General features: G+C 45.8%; 1 protein-coding gene across 1 annotated transcript in view; it reads right to left on the minus strand.

Annotated features, from left to right (window-relative positions):
- EGFLAM (EGF like, fibronectin type III and laminin G domains) overlaps nt 1–25,667 on the minus strand; it is a 178,361-nt gene that overhangs the window by 27,656 nt on the left and 125,038 nt on the right. The window contains exons 8-16 of the mRNA XM_040630493.1: nt 22,460–22,566; nt 21,554–21,872; nt 20,825–20,925; nt 19,626–19,726; nt 17,533–17,677; nt 14,892–15,081; nt 6,153–6,278; nt 4,567–4,810; nt 1,390–1,501 (exon numbers count right to left, since the gene is read on the minus strand). Of these exons, the coding sequence (XP_040486427.1) occupies nt 1,390–1,501; nt 4,567–4,810; nt 6,153–6,278; nt 14,892–15,081; nt 17,533–17,677; nt 19,626–19,726; nt 20,825–20,925; nt 21,554–21,872; nt 22,460–22,566 (1,445 nt within the window). The remainder of the gene's footprint in view (nt 1–1,389; nt 1,502–4,566; nt 4,811–6,152; nt 6,279–14,891; nt 15,082–17,532; nt 17,678–19,625; nt 19,727–20,824; nt 20,926–21,553; nt 21,873–22,459; nt 22,567–25,667) is intronic.

A 25,667-nucleotide genomic window follows, 5' to 3' on the forward strand; every position in this document is an offset into this window, starting at 1 on the left:
AATTTATATTTATATAAATTCAACATATAGTCAAGCCAATAGTTGTGAACTTCTATCTTGGACTAAAGGCAGCTGTTAGAATTTTCTGGATCATACCAGAAGTGACTCCGTTTCTCCCTTTAAAATTCGTTTCCTTCCTTCCTTCCTTCCTTCCTTCCTTCCTTCCTTCCTTCCTTCCTTCCCTTCCTTCCCTTCCTTCCCTTCCTTCCCTTCCTTCCCTCCCATTTTCCTTCCTTCCCTCTCTCTCTTCTTTCCTCAAATACATATAGAACATTTTTTAGGTTTGAAGTGTGCTTACCTCTTGAAGCAGAACCCAGTTTGGGATTCTTCTAATCCTGAAGAGGTCCTTGGTTCTGACAGGACCTCCTACCACTGCCATCCTTTATGCTGGCCTCTGGACATGTGTTCTTCCTTTTCTCTTCTTCAACCCAATACCTCTTTCCTCACCAAAAGTCTCTTTTTCTTCCTTTTCTTTTTTTCTACCAATCCATTTTCTTATCAGAATACCCACATTAATTAATGTGCTCTTTAAATCTGCTGATGTACAGAACAAAGACTGCTGGGAATTAAAATAGTAGAAAATCTCAAGTCTTGTCTGTTTTGGGGGGACTAAAATTTTTGTATGTAAAGAATCTTGGTAGGTTATAATTTAAAAGAAATCTCTCTTATCTCTTCTTAAAAATGTTATTTTCTTTGGACATGACCTTGGAAATAAAATCATGGATGAAAGTTATAAACTTGAGCAGAAACTCTGTGCTCTTGAGGTCACAAGACTACTCTATTAACAAATAATAAGTCAAGCTGCATAGTGCTGACGGGAGGCCGGGTACCATTGTGTTTTACAGATATAGTTATTCTAATTTGCACAACTCTATGAACGAGGCTCTATTATCATCACCATTATCCCCATTTTATAGATGAGAAAACACAAACTTGGAGGTCAAATGACCCATCTGAGTTGACACTACTGATAAGTAATGGAGCAAGACCTGGAACCCAGGACCCTGGCGGCAGAGCTGTGTTTCCTGTCAGATGTGTGACCCCCACACCGCTGGCCTGCCCTCCAAGTCTGTGTCCTGACCTACTGCATTAGACACTGACTCGAACAAAGGCAGGGACTGGCGGTGGGGGTGGCAAGCGATTCTGTAAATGCTGTACTTGTATTAGCTCACTCAATCCTTGCAACAACTGTTAAGAGACCTCCACTGTTATTACCCCATTCACAGCCGAGGAACAGAAAAGCTAAGTGACTTGCCCAGTGGGAGCTGGGGTGTCAAGCGAGGCAGTCTGGCACTGGAGTCCATGTACTTAACTTCTACACTGCTGGTCTTCTCACCGGGACAGGAAGAAAACAGCAGCACACATTCCATTAATGCACATCCTTCTCACCTTTGCCATTGCTTCCACCGCCTTCTGCTTATCCACTTGTAAGATCCCGTTCTTTGCTGTGCGAGACACGTGCAGCTCGTGCCAGTGGCCCAGGGTGATGGGGTCTTCACTCCTGTTGAAGGAAGGAAACTGAGCGTGGGTTAGCGTCACTGGTGTTACGGACTGTGCTCAGGAATCTGCCTGGTTGCAACGGATGCCAACCTCAGAGTCGTCATTGCATTGGGTCCAAAGACAACGATCCTTCCTGCTTAGTAAGCACCGCAGTGTGAGCTCTATCTGTTGGACCCCGTTATGGTAGAACATCGCAACTATTATTCTATTTGTTCATTACAACAAGCCTGAAATGTGGGTCAGAGGAGCCCGATTTTCTAGATGAGAGGTGACAGGAGGGTGAGATGTGATTACCGTTGCACACAAGCTTTGAAAAGGGGGAAATGACCTGGGCTCTCGTACAAAACACAGAGTCTTTGCTGTGCTGATGTCTGCAGCATCCTTTGAAATGCATCAAAAAGATAGGATGGATGGTTGGATAGATGGATCAATGTAAGGATAGTTAGGCATGTGATAAAGCAAATATAGCAAAATATTAATTGTAGATGGCAAATTGGAGGTATAAGGACGTTTACTGTATAATTCTTCCAACTTTTCTGTATGTTTGAAATTTCTCATAATAAAATGTTGGGAGGGGAGGATTCCATATTGTCTGATACTGTGAAAAGGATCAGAAGTACCTTAAAAATTCAATTACTAGTTCAAGGTGGAAGCACTTGAAGTTTAAATGTTATCGATAGGAGTTTTACACATTACTTTGGATAGTGAGGTATGCAAGAAGAGTATAATTATTGCATTTGTATTTCTAACGGTGTCTAGTTCCTGGCCTTCACTGAACCTCCCAATTATTTTTTGATCCTGGCTCATCTTTAGAAAATTGTCAGGAATACCAATGGGCACAATTATCGAAAGGTCTCCACCCTCTCACTTGATTTTTTATGCTCTGGCAAATGCTTTTGTGATTTGTCCTTAGCAATTAGAATTTAATCACCTTGGCTAAATCGATATGCAATAAAGAAATCAGAGGCGCTCTTAGAGCAGCCCCGTCTCCATGATAAGTCACAGCGCCTTGGTGGCGTTCTTGTCCTGCAGAGGTCACTCCCTGTCAATACCTGCTTTCCTCGGCAGGCTGGTATTGATCCCAGCCATCACGAGCTCACTGCAATTGCCTCGATTTTTGAATCAAGTTCATAATGAACTTGACTACCTTATCCTTTTCCTAAACTTAAAATGATTTGGCCAATTCCACAACTTCCTGTGGTTCGGGCTTTCAGCGGACGTTCTTAATCAAGCAGGAAGTCTTTGAAATGGTTTTCAAAATAAACATCTTGCAAAGGGGCGCCTGAAACACCAACAGTAATCACTGTTGTCAGGTTACACTGGAGAGGGAGGGGACAGGGGGTGCTTTGCCCCTTGGACACTCTGAGCACTTGCTTCCTTTTCATCACACCTACTACGCAGAATCCTTTCTCCAGGTGCTTTCCTACTAGACAGGGAGAAGATAATGCACGTTTAAAAAACAAAAAAATTAAAACCACCTCTTGCCTCAAGGAGGCACAGAATTATGAAAGAGAGAAATGCTGGACACTCAGGTCCTATGTGTCTGTGACCCCACAGCAGGAGCTGCCACTGCGGAGGTGTGGGGTGCAGGGGGCCATCTGTCAGGAGGAGGCTGATGAACCCCGACCCTCCCCTTGCTCCTTCTGGTCACTCCATACCCAGGAGGAAGCCATTTGAAAACACAAGGTGATATTCAAGGTGTCTTCCCTTCTCAACTTGACGAATAGTTCTACGTGAATTGCTTAGATTGTTTTGCATAATCATATGTAAATTGAATCAATTAAATACCCACCAAAGTTGTCTTGGGACCTAGGATGATTTTGCATAACCAGAGGTACAAAAATGTTTGTCCATGCCCCAAGGTAGGAAGTGTCACTAATGTGCACGAATCCAGCCGTGGGACAAAAATGAACAGTCCTTTTTAAGAACTGTTGGAACCTAACGCAGTAAGCATTTCCCACCAGCCATGAAAAATGACCAGCAGTTAAGGGCGATGTATGGTTATACCATCTCTCCCACACGCTCTTCCTAAAAATGACAGTCTAGCAGTATGAATTACTATTGAACGCAGCCCGCAATTTCCTTTAAAACCACCATCACCGACTGATTGCCTGCTGCGGGGCACCACTGAACGAAACCTCGCAGTGAGTTTCAAAAGACAATTCGCCAAATGTAGGAACAAGGAGCGTGTCTGCCTTCGATGAGTAGGCCTCCGGCTTGAGGGTAAAAACTACCAGGGGACCAAGACAGTAAGAAGAAGGAGACATAGACAAATAAGAAGAATGTCTGCCCCTACCATCCACAGGCTCTGAGTGAGCCATGAAAATAGTGGCACACAGGGTGGGAACAATCGATCTGCTACATAAATTGATAGTGCAAGCGAGATAACAGGAGGCACGGTCTGACGACTCAGAGCCAATTCTGCCCCTACCAGCAAGTGCTTCACAAGAACCGAGCCCCTGCCACGCTAGTGAGACCACTCATCACACTGGCTTCTGGAGCATCATGGTCAGGGATGAGTCCCACGATGGCTGACCCAGGGCCAGGCTCCTACATGGAGAACAGTAAGAGACTCGCTCAACAACGGGTTAGCATCAAAGAAACAGTGCAAGAGGACAGTAAAAATTGAAAGCGAGGTCACCAAGGACATTTCTGTTCATGCAATGTCTGTCAATACTTCTTTCCTAGTCATCGCATATTTGCTGAGCGCCCACCGACGGTTGCTCTGAGCACGTGCCGGTGAATTACACTTCCTCAAGTCTCTCCTGACACCACTGTACAGATGAAGGCAGGGGCACCCCCATGTGAAGCAAGCCCGGCCGCCATAGGTTGAAGCAGAGAATCGCTCCCTGCTGGGGAGTTACTGGAGAAAAGGACATCTTGCCAGAAGGAAAGCATGAGCCATTAAGGAAGCATGTCATCTGTAAACACCAGGACAAATTTCAGAAAAGGTAGGTGTGGAGGGAAGACAGGAAGAGCACAAGCTATTAGGACAAAGTCCTCTTTTCTCAAAGTGACTGCTGTTTAGCTTTGGTGGGGGGGGAGCCTGAAGGTCTCAGCCCTTACCTGAGAATACCAGTCCCAGAGCCACAGTCAAAGCGGAACTCCACGTGGCCCCCTGCCATGTTGATAGACAGGAAGTCTTTGCTGGCTGTGTCATAGCTGTATAGGAGGACGCCATCACCCGAGTCTGGCCGAAAGGTGATCTCAAACTCCATGAAGGAAAGGTAATGCTGGGGCTCCAGGAGCCAGGGGGTTGCAGCATAGGACCTCAGGGACTCTCTGAATTGAGGAATGGTCAGGGTGAAAGCTGAGGAAAGAAGCATGTCATTAGAAAGCCCTCTGTGGCGGAACTAGCCACGTTCTTTTCCTCCTGGGTACAGAGTGCAACTACACTTCCCAGCAGCCCCGGGTTAGTTGGCAGGCGTCGCTGAATTCTGGTCAGTAGAGTGTGGGTGGTACTATTATACAGCACCCCAGGTCTGGCCCCTCAAACTTCCCTCCATCTCCCATGCGCCCTCTCGTCCCTCATCTGCTAGCTGAATGCAGGAAGCGGGGGCGGTGGGGGGGGATTCTAAGGCCCTGGTAGAGCCCCTAGAAGGAAGGAGGCTGCATCTCCGAATGGCTACTACATGGTGCAGAGGCCTCCCGCCCTCCACCCCCCACTGACCTGCAGTGACGTGTGACGTGAGCAAGGACCAACCTTTACTGTGTTAGGCCACAAAATATGAGATGATACGTAACAGCTTTGGCTTACTGGAAATCATAGGCCCTCCTCTAGATGAAATGATATTTGAGATTATACAGTGCTAAAAAAAAGAATTTCTCTCAGGATAGTGTCTTAGGTCCAAATTTGAATCATTGGTGAGAAAGTTAAAACATGTTCAACTCTGCATGGTGTTCCAAAATCTTTTAAATCTTTAAACTTTTCCATTATTATGTGTGGATTTGTGCATGCATGTGTTTACATGTATATACACACGTTGGTACATACATGTATTGAGATCTATACAGACAGTATGAGAGGTGGAATAATTCACTAGAGCAATATAAAGACAGAGAAACAAGATGACTTTTGTCCCATCCCACTGTTCATGATTCTGTGTGTATCTTCCCAACCTTTTCTCTGAAACTGTTGGATATTCTAAGGAGCATGAGCTGCAAATGGTCTGATATAGACCAGACGCACAGAGGTTTTTCAAAGTTTTTTGAGGGCCAAAAGGTGCTCAGCAAAGCCTGGCCCAAGAGCATCTTCAGATGAACATATCTTTGGTTGGTTTGACACTTCAACACTCAAAGACACTCCAACCTGATAAAAAAGGTGGGGGGGGGGCACCTGGGTGGTTCAGTCAGTTAAGCATCTGACTCCAGCTCAGGGTCCTGGGTTTGAGCCCCATGTAGGGCTCCCTGCTCAGTGGGGAGTCTGCTTCTTCCTCAGCCTCTGGCTCCCCACCCAACCTTGTGTATGCTCACTTCTCTCTCTCAAATAAATAAAATCATAAAAAAAAGATTCTCCCATGTCTCCCAACAATGCATAAATTTTCATCCCCCCCAAATGTATGGGACCTTGCTAAAGGCACATTGGTGAAAAATTACATCAACATGGATTAACAGTGCAGACAGAGGTCGCAATCCACTTGTTTCTCTCTCACCATCTTCACAGTGCCGCCCTTTAAATCCAAGAGGACAGAGGCAGATGTAGGAGTCGGCTTTGACGGCCATGCACGTGCCACCGTTGACACACGAAGCTTCGTCACAGAGTCCGCTGCTGCACTCCCCTACATACAGAACAGGAATTACAAAACTGATCCATCACGTGAGCCAGGCCAAGAGGGCGGCGCTGGCCATGCCAACAGCTCAGGTCTCCAAATAAATACAGTTCAGTTCCCACTCCTGTTCATCGGTACCCAGCACAACTGCAAAACAGCTTTCAGGATAAGTGGAACATACCCTTTGTTTTAATTTGATTTTGTCTTGTTCTTTACGAAGAGCCACAGAATCTTTAAAACATGGTGGACACAATAAATCAAATACTAAATTGTTGGATAATTTTATGACCACTGACAAGGATGAATGAGCTGTTTCTGCTTTAATTCATCTCTCTTATTCCCATAAGAGTGTGTTTCAATCCCTCCAATGTCAACATGGCATTTCTGTTAAAAGCGTTCTAGTTTTTGTGGCCCCAATCACCTTAAGTGCTACCGCCCTGTGGGCTCAAAGTTGAGGCAGTAAGGTAGGGACTGAAGCCATGTCTAACGTATGACCTGGCCTGAGCCATCCACTCCTCTGTCTGGGACAGGGAGGGGCTTGGGGGCTCCAAAATACCTCAGCATGTGCCTTCCAGAATCCCTATTTCTACCTCCAAAGTTACAATCGTATGGGAGACAAGAAGGTGGCCTGAAGTAAGAAGTGGTGACAGACTCAACACCAGGTGGGTCCATTCTCTTTACCAAACACATATCAGAGAGGCCCATCCAGGGCATACATTGTCATTGTCAAGATCATCAGATGAAAGGGAAACAAATGGACTTCTCCTGCACTGCTTTTCTTCTGCCTCTGTGGGCTTCCTTGTCTCCTTGTATGTAAGAAGTAAATTAGACAGAAGGGCTACTATCTGGCCCAGAACGACATAGGTGAGTACAAAACACTTCTTCCCGGATTGGGGGCTAAGGGGCACATCTCTGATGGAGAGGTCCACCCCTGTGCCCTGCAGGTGGTGATGCTGTGCCCACCTGGGCTGGAAGCTCACCTCCCCCCGCCCCCTGTTGGCCTGGTTGTGTCATCCCTGCAAGCCTCTCATCCTTTCCTCCTTAGTCCTCTGCGTTTGTTGAGCTGATTGGTCTCTGCTTCCATGCTCAGCCTCACCTGGGCAGGGGTGGGGGGGTGGGGGGGGCGGGGAGTGAGCCGGGCTGGGTATAGTGTGCACCCAGGCGAGGAGGCTGACCTCAGGGGTCTGTGACAGAGCTGAATTCAAGCCCTTCCACAAGGCTCGTTGCTCCAGCCGGGGTGGGCTGGCCTCGGTGAATTCCAGCGGGGGCCCCTGTAAGTTCAGGCCGAAGTGACGGGTGGTCTGCAGCCGCAGCTGGAGAACACGACCCGCAGCCCCACTCCGCAGGGAGGGTGACGTGCCTCCATGGGAGCCAAACACGCAGGCCCCGCGCCCCCACCGGTCCCGGCCGGGCTGCGACTCCTTCTAAGAGAAGGACTGCTCCCACAGGAAGACACGGGGTTCTTGGGTTATTTTAGATGCACATGGGAAAATATGACTGTATATATTTGCATTGTGACTATATTTTAAGAGGTGGGAGTGGGGTGGGACATTTCCTTGCTGAAAGCGTGTTTCGGCAGGATTCTACTGGCCGTGGTATGCCAGACGCATTGGGAGCAGTGGCGTGGGAAAGAGGAACGAAGTCCTACGGGGAGGGAACCTGGGGCTGGACAGGGTGGTAGCAGGGGACATGGAGAGAAAGCGAAGACACAGGGAAGGAAGAAAGAGCCGTTCCTTCCAGAGGCTGAAGGTGGAGGCAGACTCTAGCATAACGTCCAGGGTCCCAGCTGGGCTGTGTGCAGGAAGAGGGGCAGGAGTAGGGCGGTGAGCATGGCTGGGAGCAGGAACCGGTTGCTGGGGGGCAGAGGGCCTGGCCTCGCTCGGCTGAAGCCTACGGTGACTGTGCCAACATCCCCCGCTGAGCCCCGGGCATAGTCCCCACACCGGGGGGGAGGTGGGGGGGGGAGGTGGTGACCCTGAGGTGGAGGGGCTTCCTGAGAGAGGATGGGGAAAGGGCCCCATGGAACTCCCAGGCAACCAGAGAAGGGTGAGGCTCCGGCAGAGAAGACAGGGAGACCAGGTCAGAGCACTCGGAGGACTGGGGCAGGGTCATGGAGGCTCGGGAGGGGCAGGAGCACAGGGAGAAGGCAGACTTAGTACTGCTGACAAGTCCAGGAGGAGAAGCTGTGCGTTTTGTAAAGAGATGACCACACCCGGTTTGAGGAGAGCAATTTTGCTGCACAGTGGAAGGCAGAAGCCCCACCGCAGGGGTTTCACACGGGGCCCGGAAAATTGTGAGAGCTGGGTCTAGAAAGAGAGGAGAGAGGCGTCCAGGGTTCCCGAGCTGGAAGGGTAGTAGGACCGTGTGAGGCGGGGGGACCTGAGCAAGTGTGAAGAAGCCAGGCCAGGGGGCCTGTGAACTTATACGGGAAACACATTAATCTTCATTTTCCCTCACTTCCAATTGAACAGAGTGTTTTCTTCAGTTACTAATGTAGGCAACAAAAGCTCAAAGGATAAGCAGTGCTTGTGGCCTATGACCAACAGACCCGAGTTATTGTCACATCACAGCCCACTTGTCGCAGATAATCTCAAAATATCATTTATGTTAATTACTACTTTGAAATCACGGTAGCCATTGTACCCCCATTAAATAATCCTGTTCTCTAATGCTTAATAATTGAGAGGCACAGATACTTCTACAAAAACAAAGCTTAAAAGCACTGTATGGCTTCATTTCAATGTGAGTGTTTCCTACCATGGATATTACTCTCTGCATTTAAAAACATCATTTTGAGGGGCGTCGGGCTGGCTCAGTGGGTGGAGCATGCTCTCTCTATTTCAGGGTTGTAAGTTCGAGCCCCACGTTGGGTGGAGAGATTACTTAAAAATAAAATCTTGGGACGCCTGGGTGGCTCAGCTGGTTAAGCATCTGATTCTTTGATTTTGGCTCAAGTCATGCTTTCAGGGTCATGAGATCAAGCCCTGCATCAGGCACTGTGCTGGGGCGTGGAGCCTGCTTCGGATTCTCTCTCTCCCTCTGCCCCCTCCACCTCTCTGCTCTCACTCTCTTTCTTTCTCTCAAAAAAAAAAAAACCTTAAAAAAATAATAAAAACATTTGAGAAGAGTCCATTGGCTTCACCAGATTGCCAGAGAAGTTCATAGCACACAAAAGGTTAAGAACTCTTGGGTTATAGCCGTGATCATCCTGGTAGCAAGGTCCAGGGATGTAGGGAAGGATGGGTGCAGAGTGGAGATAAATAGGTTGGTTTTATTAATTTTTTAAAAATTATACTCATGTTTATTCCTTCAGCTAATTAAGAGGAGGACAACGTTTTCAAATGTGTGGCTTGCATGACATAGATGGCAAGCAACAGACAGTTCAAACGATATATAAACGTGCTGTTAGATAGTATGATTTCATACTGGCTGGCAAGAAAGTTATGCTCTGTTCAAGTTTCATTCTTCCTAATTGTCTCATTATGAAAAGTTGTTCATGAAAAGACAGGGCTTCTATGACACTCACTAACCTCTCTTTTTCACAAAGAGAGAGGTGGATTTTGATAGGCCAGAATCAAACCAGAATTGAGTCAAACTAGAATTTAATGACATTGTTCTCATTGTACTTATTTTCACTATTACCTTTACGGCAAGCCAGTAGATCTCCATTTGGAGCCATGATCAACGGTTTGTCCTTCCAGGGAGGGGATATTTATTGCTGACATCATTGGGATAGCCATTAAAAAAGGTTATAATAAAAAGCAGACCAACTTTCAGTTGGTTTATTATTGCTGTCAAATCGACTATAGATTAGACATCCCTTTATTGCCCCTTCTATCTTACTCACTTATTGTTAGTGACAATAAGTTCCTTTGAAAAACACAGAGGGGAACATAGGCTGCAACCTCTCTGACACCAGCCACAGCAACTTTCTTCATGACACATCTCCAAAGGCAAGAGAAACAAGAGGTTGGTTTTAGAAAGGAGGGAAACTTCCCACTGAGAGTGGGAGGAAGCAAGTGGGTTGCCAGATCCTGGGCCTAGAGTGCTAGCGGGACCCCAACATCAATATATAAAATCACTTTGGTTGACACTGAACCTACTAGATGCCGGCTGGTGTTTATGCAAGACAGTGAAGTGAGGGCAGGAGAGAAACTGGGCCCCTGAGGAGAGACGTGAAGGTGGCACATCATGGAGTAGAAGACATTAAGGACACATGGACAGGGAGAAACCCTCCTGCCCTCGTCCCCCAGTCCATAACCGAGCCCTGTCTATCTCCCCTACTGAAGAGCTGTCCAGTCAGTCGCACTTCTGCCACCACCACCAGCCTGGAGCAAATCGCCATTATCTCTGATCCGGCCTGTCTCCATAGTGGCTCGGCCCGTTTAATGTGCCTCCTGAATACCGCTTCCAAAAAGCTGTCCCCCGCCAGAGGGATCTTTTCAAAACACAGACTACATCAGGGTACCCACCTCCCCCTCACACTCCCACTGGGACAAGTCATTTCCTCTGCCCGGAATGTTCTTCCCTCTCTTATCTGCTCGAGAAGAAAAATGCTTCAGATAGCAACTTTGCATTATATCCTCAGAAAACTTTCCTGGACCTCCAGCTCATTAAATTCCCTTATTACACATTATTGTTGTACTGTTACTCCTTCTTTGTAACGCTTACACCAAATTGTAATTTTACATCTGCCCTTGTGATTGTTTGATCAGTCTGGTCTCTCCTTGTGGCAGCTACGTGATGGCTGAGCTAGGATCATTACTTTATCCCCAGCACCCAGCATCATGACTGGCATCAAGCAGATGCTTACGTAAGTATCTTGAGGGAAAGAATGACTAAAAGAGTGATAAACCCATGGTGAGACCCATGGACACCTCAGACCTCTTGAGTCTCGACTAACTGGGGAAGCTGGCTTTGTCACGTTGACCCAGTGGGGTGTGGAGATCAAAGACAGGATTGGAAAAAAGGAGTGCTGGTGGTTTAGGTTTGAGAATTTGGGTAGAAATACTAAAAGGCAAGTCTAGACCAGAGAATGCAAAATTTTGCTGAGATTGCTGACCGGTCTAGAACGTGAGTTTAGAGAGAGTCCAATCACTGGGACTAATCTAATGAAGGAGATGAAGTGGGAGAGCTTGCGTAATGAAAGGCCCCTCTGAGGAGTGGAGGTAGGCTGAGGCGAGGTGGGGAGGGGGACAGAGAAAAAGCTGGGGTCGCAGAGAGCAGTACCCACTTAGAGGTTCCAGACAGAGGAACCGTGACTCTGCCACTGTCATTACCTTCTTCTGGATGCCTGTATCCCCACCAGAAATTCACTGCTGTTGGTATGAGCCCAGACTTCCCCATAGTGGCACCGTACTTAATTTAAAAGAACTTGAATTTCTGAAGGACTAACTCAAAGTAAAGCTAAGTATGGAGGCTGAGGAAGGATTAGCAACCCTTTTCCAGCATGCCACGGTGAAAAATGGGAAGAAAAATGAAAAAAGGCAATGTGACTGATGCCTGCCATTAAGGTTCACCGTAAGGCTCACAGTCATCAAAGAATCCAGTAGTAGCTTCCAGGGAGCCCAGAGCCAGCACCGCCTGCTGCCATCGGCTCAGTGGAGAGGTTGGTTTCGCACCATGTGAGAATTGAAAATGCTGCCAGAAATTGGTCCTTGCTCAACTTCACAATGTCTTAACCTGTCAGAGGTGACCGTGCAATGTGGAGACTACGGATCTGTCCTTCAGGGCTGTTTCCCTGTTAGTTCAATGAAGAGAGAAAACTTATACCCTGCTTAATGGGTGGAGTCAGGATATTAATAATAATATCAATAGCAAGAAATATTTACAACATGTTTGCTATGCGCAAGGCTTTGTTCTTAGTACTTCATATGCACCACAACTCATCTGGACAAAGTCATCTTTATGATGAAGTTACTAAAAAAATTCATTGGTTGAAGCCCTAACTCCCAAGGTGACTATATTTGGAGACAGGACCTTTGAGAAGGTAATTAAGGTTAAATGAAGTCTTAAGAGTAGGACCTAATCCAATCTGACCAGTGTCCTTATAAGAAGAGGGAGAGACGCGAGGGATATAGGCACTGACAAAGGCCATGTGAGGACACTGTGGAAGGACTGCCATCTGCAAACCGAGGAGGGAGGCCTCAGGAGAAACCAAATCGGCCGGTGCCTTCGTCTTGGAGTTCCAGCTTCCAGACTGTGAGAAAATAATGTTATTAAAGCCACCGGTCTGTGGTACTTTGTTACGGTGGCCCTAGCAGACTGAGACGGTCACTGAGTTAACCGACTTTAGAATTGTCTATCTGCTCTCAGTGATGGAATAAATATCTTTACTCCTTTAAAAACAAGTCTAATCTTTTCAAAAAATGATGCTGGAACAACTGAACATCCACGTGCAAAAAAAAAAAAAGGTAATAATCTACACAGATCTTACACCCTTTATGAAAATTAACTCAAACAGATCATAGACCTAAATGTAAAACACAAGACTGTGAAACTTCCAGAAGGTGGTGTGGACAGAAACCTAGATGACCTTGGGTAAGGCAATGACTTTTTAGAGACAACACCAAAGGCACAACCCTTGAAAGAAATAACTGATAAGCTCGATTTCATTGAAATTAAATATTTCTAATCTATGAAAGGCAACATCAAGAGAATGAGAGGATAAGCCACAGACTGGGAGAAAATATTTGCAAAAGACACATCTGATAAGGGACTATTGTCCAAAATATATTTTTAAAAAAACTCTTAAATTTCAACCATAAGAAAACAAACAACCTGATTTTTAAAATGGTCTAAAGACCATAACAGACACTTCACCAAAAAAAAGATAGACAGATGGTAAATAAATATATGGAAAGATGCCCACATGATATGTCATCAAGGAAATGCAAATCGCAACAACGAGATACCACCACACATGTGTTAAAATCTGGAACTCCGACAACACCAAATGCTAACAAAATTGTGGAGCAACAGGAACTCTCAAACATTCCCGGTCGGAACACAAAATGGTACAGCGACTCTGGGAAACAGTTTGGCAGTTTCTCACAAAACCAAACATACTCTTACTATGTGATCCAACAATCACACTCCTTTTTGGTACTTATTCAAAAAAGTTGAAAATTTATGTCCACCCAAAAAACCTGCACACTGATGTTTAGAGCAGTTTTATTCATAAATAAAAACTTGGCCAAAACATGGAGGCAACCAAGAGGCCCTACCGTAGGCCTGACAGACGTGCCTCTAGTACATATAGATGATCGAACGTCATCCAGCACTGAAAAGGAATGAGCCATCAAGCCATGAAAGGGCACGAACGAAACTTGGTGCATGTCACTAACTGAAAGAAACCCATCTTAGAAAGCTACTTACTATATGACTCCAACTATGTGACATTCTGGAAAAGGCAAAATCATAGAGAATATAAAAAAAAAAATCAGTGGTTGCCAGAGGTTGGGGGTGGGGGGGGGAAGGAGAGGGATAGATGAGCAGAGCACAGAGGGTTTTCAGAGCAGCAAAAATACCCTGTATGACACCGTAATGACGGATAGACGTTCTACGTTTGTCCAAACCCACAGAATGCATGATGCCATGAGTGAACCGTAACATGAACTACGGACTTTAGGCGATACTCATGTGTCAGTGCGGGTTCATCCGGTGTAACCAAGGTACCACTCCAGGGGCATGCTGGTCATGGGGGAGGCCATGCTTGTGGCAGGGGGGTGTTTAGGGGGGTATATGGGAAATCTCTGTATCTGCCCCTCAAATTTCTTGTGAACCTTAAACTGCTGAAAAAATAAAGTCTTAATAAAAAAAGAAAGTAGAAAAAAAGTCAGTCCCAGCTCTGCCTGCTCTTTTGATGTTTTATTTGACTTTTAGCCCCAGTTTCATGATGTATAAAATAGGCATAATAGGGGTGCCTGGGTGGCTCGGTCGGTTAAGCATCTGCCTTCAGCTCAGGTCATGATCCCAGGGTCCTGGGATGGAGTCCCTCATCAGGCTCCCTGCTCAGGGGAGAGCCAGCTTCTCTCTCTCCTCCCTGCTTATGCTCTCTGTTACTTTCTCTCTCTCTCTCTCAAATAAATAAATAAAATCTTTAAAAATAAAATAAAATTTAAATTTAAAAAATAGTCATAATAATAATTGCTACCTCCTAGAGCTAATGTGAGGAGTTAAGGAGCGGGCATTTGAGAAAGTGTTGGACACAGTGGTCAAGAATTAGAATTTGGCCATTTCTCCTGGAAGCAGAGAGCCTATGAAGGTTCTTCTTAAATTATTGTGTTGGCTTTTCCACTGGACTGAGTGAGGAAGGGTGAAAGGGCTGAACTGCTTGTTGCTCTGTCGGATGAGACCATGCCATGCTTCATGAAGAAGGCCAAGGGCAGTGGGACACAACCAGGGGTTTGGTGTGCCATATTGTTTACCATGTCTTGCTCGTCAGGCTCAGGTCATAATGTCTGCAAAGCACCAACCTCACCTCTTGGGCCCACCTCCCTCCTGAAGTTTCTGCATTAACCAGTTGCCTAGGGCTGCAATCCATGAAGCTGCTCACCTCCGTGGCCCACACCAGAAAGGCAATCCCACAAGAGCACCCTGGCTCACTGGGCAACCACTTACCTACGTCGGCCCCGCTGAGTGCCTTCCCTAGGGGCCAGGGCCTCATGTCGATTCTCTTCCCATTAACGGTGAGCGACTGCACACAGCCTTGAAAGCCTCTGTTTGTTCCTGTTGCTCTGACCAACCAGTATGCACTGGGAGCCCCACCAAGATAGAGGGGTGTCCGGAAGGTAATTTTACTGTACTGGCCCTTTAAGAAAGATGAACACTGTAACTCACTAACCAAAATCGAAAGCCAAAACACAACAGATTTTAACGAGGGGCATGGTTAAGATGTAGTTTACAGCTCCAATGCTTTCTTCCATCTGTGTTTATGTTTACAACATTGCCCTACTGGAAAATTAAACCCATGGTTACCGTAGGAAACCCAGTGAGCTCCTCAGAGGACTGTGTTTTGAGAAGAGATGGTTTTGGAATGCCTAGAAGGGAAGGGAAGGTAGGTCAGAGCCAAGAGCAACCCAACAGGCAGGGCACCATGCTGGGCATCCAAAAAAAACTTTCTCTTTCCAGTCCTGACACCAACTTACTGTGTACCTTGGATGAATCATAGGGTTCTTGCGTGTCTCAAAAGGTGATAATGCTAATTTTGTGTATATGTGAGCCAACCCTTACCTTTTACTCTCCTACTCACCCTTATACTATGTCCTGCAAGAAACATTGTGTGTGGTGGGGAAAGGGCAGGATTGCCACACAGACTGTGTTGCAAAATACTTTGAAACTTGCTCATGGATACAACTTTTGAGTGTGTATGTGTATCTACAATTAGGTAGGGACATTTCTAATCTTAGAGAAAACCACGATCTGGACTGCAGGTTTTGAGGTTACAAAATACAGACCTGAACATGAGGTAGGACAAAATTAAGGTACCCTTCATCATTTTTTTATTACAGAAATATCTTATTCATTTGGATTAAAGTGGGCTGGGAAAAGGCATGTTGCCAGAATTTATAAAAAGTCCAGAATGTAAGCCACTGAAATGCAATCTTTATCTTTTAGACTTTTGTTGCCAACAAATAGAACATCTAAATCATTAATTTATCTTTCCTAATGGATAGATAAGAATCATTGATAAATAGTATATTGAATATGAGCTAGGCAGCTTTAAAGTATTTACAGTGAATTTTAAGGATTGTTCACCAGCCACTAAGGGTACTGTTTTTGTTAGATGAATTGAGTGCCCTGTTGCTTATTTCATTCAGATCCTCAGAATTCCCTCCTGGATCTTATCTTCACTGTTCCCTGATCCAGGCCCACAGCAGGGGCCTGACAACTCAATCTTTTTTTCCTTTTCTGGGACATTACGTGTGTGGTAGGGTGGGTGGTTCCTCTGAGCCTCTCTTACAACATCCCAGGCAATAGTCTGGTAAAGATTGACCTTTACCTTGCTCTGACGAGGGTTGCTTTGGGTTCTGGAGCGTGCTTTGCCTGCTATGCAGACAACTGGAAGTGCCCTGGAGTTTGCCTTCCCCCAGCACAGCACTTAACAGTTTTGATGGGAACCAAAGTGTGAAAGTCCAATTCCCTTGCTTTGGGTGGGAATCACTCTGAGGTGTAACTTACACTACTTATAGTTTCTTTCGCTTGTTGTTACCACACGGCTCGGTTTATTAACCTTTGCAAAATTTCCTTGCTTTCAACCACAAGACATTTTCACATGTATAGCTTCTATTACAGCTTCTCCATCTTATATTCACTGTTAGTATTTGGGATCCAAGGCCAAAGCTTCTTTATTCCTATCAGACTTGATTGTAATCATATTAGGGCTATTGTCCTGGCATGCATGTGATTCCATAGTTCATTTTTCATCATAGTCTTTTTCCCCTTAGAAATACATGTGTATATGCATAAGCGACCTCACTGGATTCATATTCACTATGTTTGGATTCTTGTTCCTTTGGAACCACTGGGGTCCAAATTAATGGGAATCTGCAAGGCTTGGCCCTTTATATAACATGTCTTGCCAGTAAAAAATAGTGGAAAGTGCAGGCAGGGAGGAAACCACACACATATACACAAAAGCTTTCTTGCTACATTTTTCCTCAGAGAATACAGACACCTGCCTGATTATAATTACAGACTCAGTTCCTTGGCAGGTTGCTAATCCAAACTGTTTATTCTAAACAGGGTTCTAAAATTGCCCAGAGCATGACCAATATGTGAATACCTAGGTGATTTACTGAGTAGCCCAACAGTTAAATTGTTTGACCACTTCCTGGAATCATGGCCCCCAAAAGGGTAGATGAAAGGATCGTTCCTGTCTATTCAACCAAGTGAACTTTTCAGGACTGTTTTCTAAAGCCACATGGCAACACCCTTGCCTTAAAAGCAAGCTTTGTGTTTGGCACTAATAACGGCATCTTTTCTTCCCATACGGGCCTTCTCCCCCCCCACACCCCTGGCTTTGTCCTTGTGGAAAGAGAACATGGCCCTGAGCACAAGGCCAACTGCATGTTTCTGTGCCCCCACAGTGATGATGCTTGCAGATTCAACTCTTCTCCTCAGCAGTTGTGGGATGGATGGGTGCCCTGAGCTTGCGTCCTGCCATGTCTGCCTCAGCTCTCCGCAGCGCCCCCCGCCCCACCCCGGGCGATGTTAACGGTGGGCGCTAGGTGGGTGGGCAGGGTGTGAGGCTCGCACTCACCTGGGACTGGCCTGTCACCAGGGTGCCGTTGTTCACCTGCAGCAGCCCTTTCAGCCCATCTCTGTGGAGCGTAACCGTGTGCCAGGCCCCTAGTTTGATTTTGCTTTCACTTGTAATGACAGCAACTCCAGTTCCACAATTAAACCTGTGGGGAGGAAAAGGCCAAAAAGGCTCTCTGATCAACCAGCTCCGTATGTGTTCAGACCTCATGGACACCACTTCTGGGGCGATGGCTTCTTTGAGAGCCAACCTGTTCTGTTCTTTTTATGAATATCAAGAACCATTTCAATCTCTACATGAAAGAGCTAGACGCCTGCTCTCTGGGCCAGTCTCAGTCCAGTTATCTTTAATCTGCCCACAGACCCTTCAAATGTGGGGCCTTCTTCAACCTGATCTTCTCTGCAGTTTCGAAAAGGATGGGCAACTAAGATCCTCCCCCTCCCTCTCGGTGACTGCCTGATGGTTCAAGTGGATCCCAGGTACAGCGAATTAGAACTTGAGTCATTCTGCTTCCAGGTATTTCTCTGGGGACTTGCCCCAACTCCCAGATGATGGGCTCAGCGATATTAATAAAATGTAAAAAACACAAGTCTTCACACTCATCTTGGCAAGCTGGCCAGCATGCCATCTGTGCTCAGCTGTGCCCAAATGCAGGTGCAGTTTCCACAGGAGGCCCCAGCGTTGCGGGGAGGTGTGGGCAGAGGGGGAACATTCTCAGACGATTGCTTTACCCTTGTTTTTGTTTTCTTTCTCTAACTTCCCTATGGCGCAGGGTACCCACTAGTCACTGTGCCTTCCATCTAGAACCCTGACCCTTTCCCGTCAACTTCCAGATGGCCGCCATGCCACTTCCCCCCGGGTCCTGAGATGGCCAGTGGGGCAGGACAAAGGGCCAGCATCATCCTTCTCTGGACTTGCACTAATTGAAGCTACTTCTCATGGATTCCCTGTGTCTCCACGATCCTCGGTGGAGAGGAATGGGGTTGAGAGGCATGGCGGAGTAGGCTTCTCTAGGGGGCAGGGTAGCAGAATCACGAGGTGCAGAGCTGGGGAGTGGCTACCAGCAAATTCCTGCCAATGCTACAGATCCTCCAAGTGTGAGAACTGCTGCCCCAGACCCTGGCCCAGCATCAAACTCCCACGAATCAAAGCATTTAGCAAAGGATGGGGGACCGCTGTCTTCTCCAAGCGGGATGTTCAACAGTCCTCTCCAGCTTAACCTAAAGTAATCTGGGGGCTGAAATAATCCGAAGACAATAATGGTTACTGCTTATTGAGTGCTTGCTATGAGCCAGGCACCGCTCTAAGCACTTTGATGTATTCATTCACTTCATCCTCACAAGAGTCCTGGGAGGAAATGCCCGCTCAGAGAGGTGAGGTCACTTGCTGAAGGTCAGGCAGCAGAGGAATGGTGCCAAGGACCTTAACCAGTGCGCAAGGGATAGGACAAGGCTGATCCTCACTGGTCATTCTCACGGAGGTGCTGTGTACACCCTGTGTGGGTGGTTCAACACTCCCACCCCCACGAAACTCTGCCCCCAGAAACCCACGCACAAACTAACAGCGGATTCCGAAGTACATTGGCAGAGAAATGACCAGGGCTGAGGAGGAGTGCCAAACAGTCTGCCGCGGCCCCAGGGGGAAGCTGAGGATGGGCTCTGGGCCTCTGGGACCCCTCAGGAGGTTGAGGGCTCCTCTCTGCTCTCTGTGGCTATCAGTCCTATTTGCCTTGAGACAAGAAGATCCCAGCCTCCTTCCCGTCACATCTACTCGAGCCCCAGGAGCAAAGGGACAGGATGGCTTGGGCTCACTGTTGCATTCGCTGGACCTACAACGGTGCCTGGTACACTGCAGGTGCTCCAGAAACATTTCCTGTCGAATGAACGGATGGTTACAGGTTCCAAAACTCAAGCTTCAAGGGTGACCGGCAATCCTGATACGCCACTATTTTGTGAACAGCTCCCTGCTTGCCTTGTATGCACCGTTCCTCTATCTGCAGGGATCCATCCCATTTCTATTTTATTCACACTATAAAAATGTAAACGTAATGTAGAATCGCATTAACAAATCCGTGGGGTTTCGGCGGGAGTTACCTGAACTGGAGAGAGCGTCGGATGATGGCCAGGGCCATGAAATCGCCCCTCCCGTGCTCGTTCTCCCCGCAGTACAGCAATAAGCCGTCCTCCGCCTCTGCCTGTTGTACCAACAAAAGCCACACGAATAATGAGCGCCACCTGGAAACACTCATGAATATGAAACCCGAGCATTCTCTCTGTGGTCCTGTTTACGGAGGGACAAGCGCACGGACTCCAGTGAACTCCCGGGTACCAGTTCTCTACTCCTTTCCAGTAAACAAAGGGCAGCAATAGAAACAGTGTGTGAAGAATGGCAGTGAGTTTAGAGAAAGCTGGCTCTGCCTTTGACCTGCTCTGCCCTTGGCTTGGTGGGTCCTCCAGCAGAGCCTCAGGAAAACCATGTGCACAGAGACCCCGTCACAGAGAGGCTGTTTGCGTGTCCATCAAATTCTATCTTCACCAAAGAGCGTTCTGTTTTTTTTTCTTACTCTTTTTACCTCCCTCCCTCTGGAGAAGCATGCACATTTGCTTCTTCCTTCTGTTAGGAGAACAGGATGATAACATCCGTCCTGCTGATAGACTAGGTTGGTTTTCACCCACGTTGGCTGCCCTAGACTGGGATGGATCATCTTTTGGACACACGACACTGTGACCATGACCTCAAAGGGGACTTGTTTCCAGATCTCCAAACCTTGCTGTGTTGTCTAAGATGTCCAAAGGAATAACTCTAAGCTGAAGTCCCTGATTGAAATCTGATTTGCAGTTGATTCAGATCAGAGAGCTTCCACTGGGCTCTCACTATGTGCCAGGGCCGCGTGTCTAGCAGTTTTTCATTTGTTCGGTTATCGTCACAGCAAGGATGGCAGACATGTGAGCTCCCTTTAAGAGGGATTTGGGAATGGGGAATGCATTATGCCTCTGAGATCCTGGTCTGTGAGGAGTCACGACGATGAGCCACAGGGCTGGGACCTACACGCTCTCACTGGCCGGCCGGCCACTTCCACAGTTCAGTAGCATAGAGAACCCACCCTCCACTCACTGGCACCCTTTATGTGTGAATGTGCCCATCGTTCTTGCTACCCTGTGAACGTGTTTAAGGACCTTTGCTATTTGTCTCCACACTTCCTACACTCCCAGCCCGCTGCATTCGATACGGCACAATGCTCAGCTAAGATGTCCGTCCGATAGGCATTCATCAAACAAGTAATCCTTCTTACCCTAAATTCAAGAGTAATTTGAAACGCCTGATAGGAGTTCTTCAGAGGCTCAAAAGTTACATAGGAGTGGCCAAAGAACTGAGGATACTGTATAACAATATCTGAAAAGAGAAAAAGACAACATAAAAGCATACTGTATGATTTCCTTTCTTCTTCAAATGCAAAACAATACATGCCATTGCCTAGAGGTCATTAAGTGAAAACCTCGAATAATCTGCTACACCTGGCTTATTACCTTCTATACTTTTTACACCTATGATTCTCATTCTTGGGAACTTTGAGCTTCTGAAATTCTCCGGGAGAAACTGGAGATTGTTAACTTGCTACCCGAAAAAGAAATCAATGGTTTTAAGACCACTGCCGCCTGCCCTCCAGCTGGACATCTGTGTAATGTAAGTTGGCTCAATTATTATCTTTCTTAACCTTCACGCCCATGTTTCAGCTGCACTTTTGCAGTAGAGACGTGATCCAAGTAAAGTCTGCCTCCCCGAGGTGCTGTCAGGATTATTTATTAATTGCTCCAAAAGTACACGTATGGCACACATAGAAACAGGGCACTAGTCAACTAGAAGCAATGGAAGTGGCCTTACATTTTTCCTGGATAGCTAATTTAATTATGAATACGTGGAAAAGGTGCTTATCTTAGAAAAAGGGCTAGGAGGAACCATGTGTGGAACACAGAACTGCCCCCTGGCTCCCACCATGTTCTTCTCCCCACCAACGGCCTACCTTCTGAGCAGCTCGCACCACCTTTGCCCAGGTTGCATTGGCACCGTGAGCCCCCCCAGGTGTAGTCATTGGCACAAAAGCTATCAGCAGAGCAGAGCGTTTCATCACAAGACGTGTCAAAGAGCCTTGGCATCATAGCCACTCCATTCTTCTCTTTCGTCTCCATTGGCGTGGGCTGGGGAGCCACCGTAGTTATTGGGAGAGATGCTAGGGTAGGGGGGGCAAGCCTTGGAGCAGTCTTTGGGTTTGACCTGAGTGCCAGCTCGGATTCCACCAAAAATTTCCCATTTCCTCCTTTGAGAGCAGGAAGTGGTTTCACCTAAAGCCAGAGAAGAGAAAGGGTTCAGGATTAACACAGAGCACAGTGTTTAGATAGCCTTATTTATGGGTGATGTCTAATACTTGAAAATATGGTCACTTTTGTGATTTCTCAAAACCCTAGGATGCAGATGGGGTAGATAGGACTGACCCCACTTTATGGATAAGAACTCTAGGCTCAAGGATTTTAAGTACCTTTCCCTGTGCTATTCAGAAAATCAGTGGTAAAGCTGATATTACATGATTTTTATTATTATAATATCACAAAGATGTGTTACTTTGCCAAGGAATTGTTCATTTCCTCCTAATATTTGACTTCATACATGTCCACTTGGTGGGAATCTAAATATATTTCTGCCAGACTGTGAAGTCCGCAGGCAGGGGCCGGCTACAGAACATCAGCGTGGTGGGTACCTAGTTACCACGAATTTATGAGCACCTGGAGCCTAACAGAGAAAATAAGTGTTAAGAGCAAATGGGCCAATTTAAGTAAGTTTTAGGTAAAATGTTCATGGTCCATTGGTTAAATTGCCTTGTTCAGCATGAAAACAAAAACACCCAGGTTTTATGAGCAGAGATTCTTGTTACCTCCTCAAAGGAAACATCCAAATTCAAGTAGTCTTCAAATTCGTCATCCTCACCGACTCCCGTTGTATAGCGGGATCCGTAGTGGCCACTTCCTGCTTCCTTGGGGCCTGCACGGAGAAAAGAGCACACGCTGTCAGCATACGCCTTCCCTCCCTTTTCTGTCGTTATTGAGCCATATACAGAGCTCTGTCAAATGGATGGGGAGGTATTGGAAACACACAAAAAGTAACACAAGAGAGGAAGCTCGATGACCAAAAAATTAAAAAAAAAAAAGTTTCATCTCATAAGTACTAAGGAAATGCCAATTAATTCCAGAAAGAGCTGCCATTTTATACTGACAAGACTGGCAAAAAATGTAAATGTTGGGCAATAAAAGAATATCACCAAGGGTGGGATCCGTAGGGACTCTTTATACCGAGGTTAGATGTGTACAACCACTTCACAAAAATTCTTGGAAATAAGTAGATAATGTTCACACCGTTCAACCCAGCAATTTCAATCCAACTTACAAAATCTGGAGAAATTCTCCCACATCTGTACCCAGGCCACATGCAAAACACAGTCAGAGCAACAGAATTTATAATGGTAAAAAACATTTCAAATTTGCTATTTATAACAACAAGTAACACCCTAAATATCTGTCAGCAGAGAATAGATAAGTGAATTATACTATATCTATGGAATGGACTACTATATTGCAGGAGAAATGAAAGAATGAGCATTTAATGCATCGGCATGGCTTAATCTCACATTATTCCACGTAAAAAATGCAAGTTTCAAAAGAACATATCCAGTTTGATGCCATTTATATAAAATTCAACAGCAAGCGAAATTTAATATATTATTTAAGGATAAATATATATAAATAGAACTATATAGAACTAAATATATATATTTATATGTAAATATATATAGTTCTAAATATGTGTGTGTGTGTGTATATATATATATATATACACACACACACACACACATATGTCTTAACTCATAAGAAAAGTAAGACCATGATGTAAATACTTGGGGGAAGTTAGGGGAGGGATGTGAATGAGCTCCGGAACACAGAAGCCTCTGAGAGCTCTATAACAGTCTATTTCTTAAGACAGGTGCTGGGTACCTATGAGTGTTCATATTATCTTTATACAAACTCTTGATGTATGAAATATCTCATTACAAATTCTTTAAAACAAGAAAGAGACATTTCATTAGAGTAAACACTCCTACACCTGGCAAAAGGGGGCCCTACGTGGTTATCTTAGGTGCCACCATTTCCATCCATCTTAGCAAGACAATGGGATCTTTGAGAACTGGAAGGTGGGCTGAGAATAACTCTTAGGAGACAATATATGACATTGCCTTTTGGGGGATGGTCACAAAATCTACTGATCTCCAAAAGTCCTGCCATAGGTGGTCACAGGTGGTACTCTCCCAGGGTCTGAGAGTCTTCCAAAGTGCTGTTCCATAGCACCCCCATTTCCTCCCAGCTGGTTTGGGCCTAGGTACCAAGTGCCTTCTCTAAACAGGACATGCTGGGCACCAGCCCTTACAGCAGAAACAACTCTGGCAACAGAAACTGACTTCTGTAGGTTGCAATGCCCATCAGACATCCAGTGTTTGGATGACTGGTTAGAAGAAGGAGAGGAAAGGAGAGGAGGGAGACATAAAAAACATAAACTGAACTTAAAGACATTCTGCTTTCACAATAAGCTAAGCCAAACACCTTTCTCACAAAAGCAAATTCACCCTCCTTTAAGCACAAAAAAAAAAAAAAAAAAAGCATGCAGATTGAAAACAGAGTTGAAGGACACAACAGAAAGACAGTGTGGGAAGCCTTCGCGGTGGACACACAGTCGACCAGAAATCTCCTCCCGACCAGGAAGAGAGAGATGGTGGTGGGCAGGTGATGTGGAGACAGCAGGGAAGGAACCGTTCTCAGGTGCTCAGGCACATTTTGGTGAAGGTGGGATAACACAGGGGAGGTGGTGTTCTCACAACCTTCACTTCAACTCCCCACAGTTTTATTTAAAATAGCCCACATATCAGCTGAAAATCCAAGCCTGTTGATTCCAGGTTTATACCTGGATGCAAGTTCTCTTAAGCCACCTGCCTCCAGCCGGCACAGCTGTGTGCCAGATGTCTTCACACAAAAAGCCAGGAAGCCCTCGAACACAGCTTTCCTCTCTCTTGTCTCTCTGGAGCTGTGTACCTTTCTACTTCTCTCCTCGACTCTCCCTCTTTCTCTAGGTCCCTTTCTCACTCTCCATTTCTATGTCTGTCTCTCTCATAGATTCACAATTGTCAGATTAAGGAGGAAAGAATCCATTTGATAATAAAAGAACTATATAGCACATACATGAAGAGAGCTGCATTTTGTCTCCAGGGAGCTGGTCTCTCTCTACCTTCAAGGTGTTCTCCCTGCCCTGTCCACATTCTCGCCATTCTTGTACTGTGCTCACCAAAGTCGAGATTCTCTTCATTTCATCTTATGATACCCTAACTGAAGAATAAAAACTTTCAAAGACCACCATGACCTACAAGATAAATCCTAGGCTCTTGCTTAAGAGTTCAAGGATCTCAGTTTAACTCCTCTTTTTCCTCCTTCTTTCCCCCATCACCATTATCTATTGAAATCTACTGTCCCTCCACAATTAACAGGTATGGTTGTGTGCGTAACATAATACATTTCTAAACTTTACAATAAGTCTGCAAAGTAAGAATGGTTAATTTCACTTTATAGAGAAGTAAATTGAAGCTCAGAAAGGCTAAATGATTTGACTAAGAGCAAAGATTTTGTAACTGGCCAAGCCCAACTCAAAGCCAGGTCTGTCTGGTTGCTACTTTCCCAGTTGCCTGTCAGAGAAGAAGCCACTGTGGAGGTGCAAAGAGCCTGGGACCTAGAAAATGAATACTTAGGACCATTTTTACTGTGCCAGGAACTTTCATACATTATTTCTATTAATCCTCAAAAAGTGCTGTGTCATTGGTATTATTTTCTCCATTTTACCATGTGAAATACAAGCTCAGAAAGATTAAGTCACTTGCTCAAAGGCACCCAGATGGTAAATAGCAGAGCTAGAATTTATCTTCAGTTTCTCTTTTGACTACATCATACTACTTATAGTCTACTCCAAATTGTGTTTTCAGCATTTTTTCTCCTCTTCAAAAGTCCTAATAGTCAAACTGGTTGATCAGTTGTCTCCTTAATACATCT

Source organism: Ursus maritimus, unplaced genomic scaffold, assembly GCF_017311325.1.
Source record: "Ursus maritimus isolate PB19 unplaced genomic scaffold, ASM1731132v1 scaffold_15, whole genome shotgun sequence".
Classification (NCBI taxonomy): domain Eukaryota; kingdom Metazoa; phylum Chordata; class Mammalia; order Carnivora; family Ursidae; genus Ursus; species Ursus maritimus.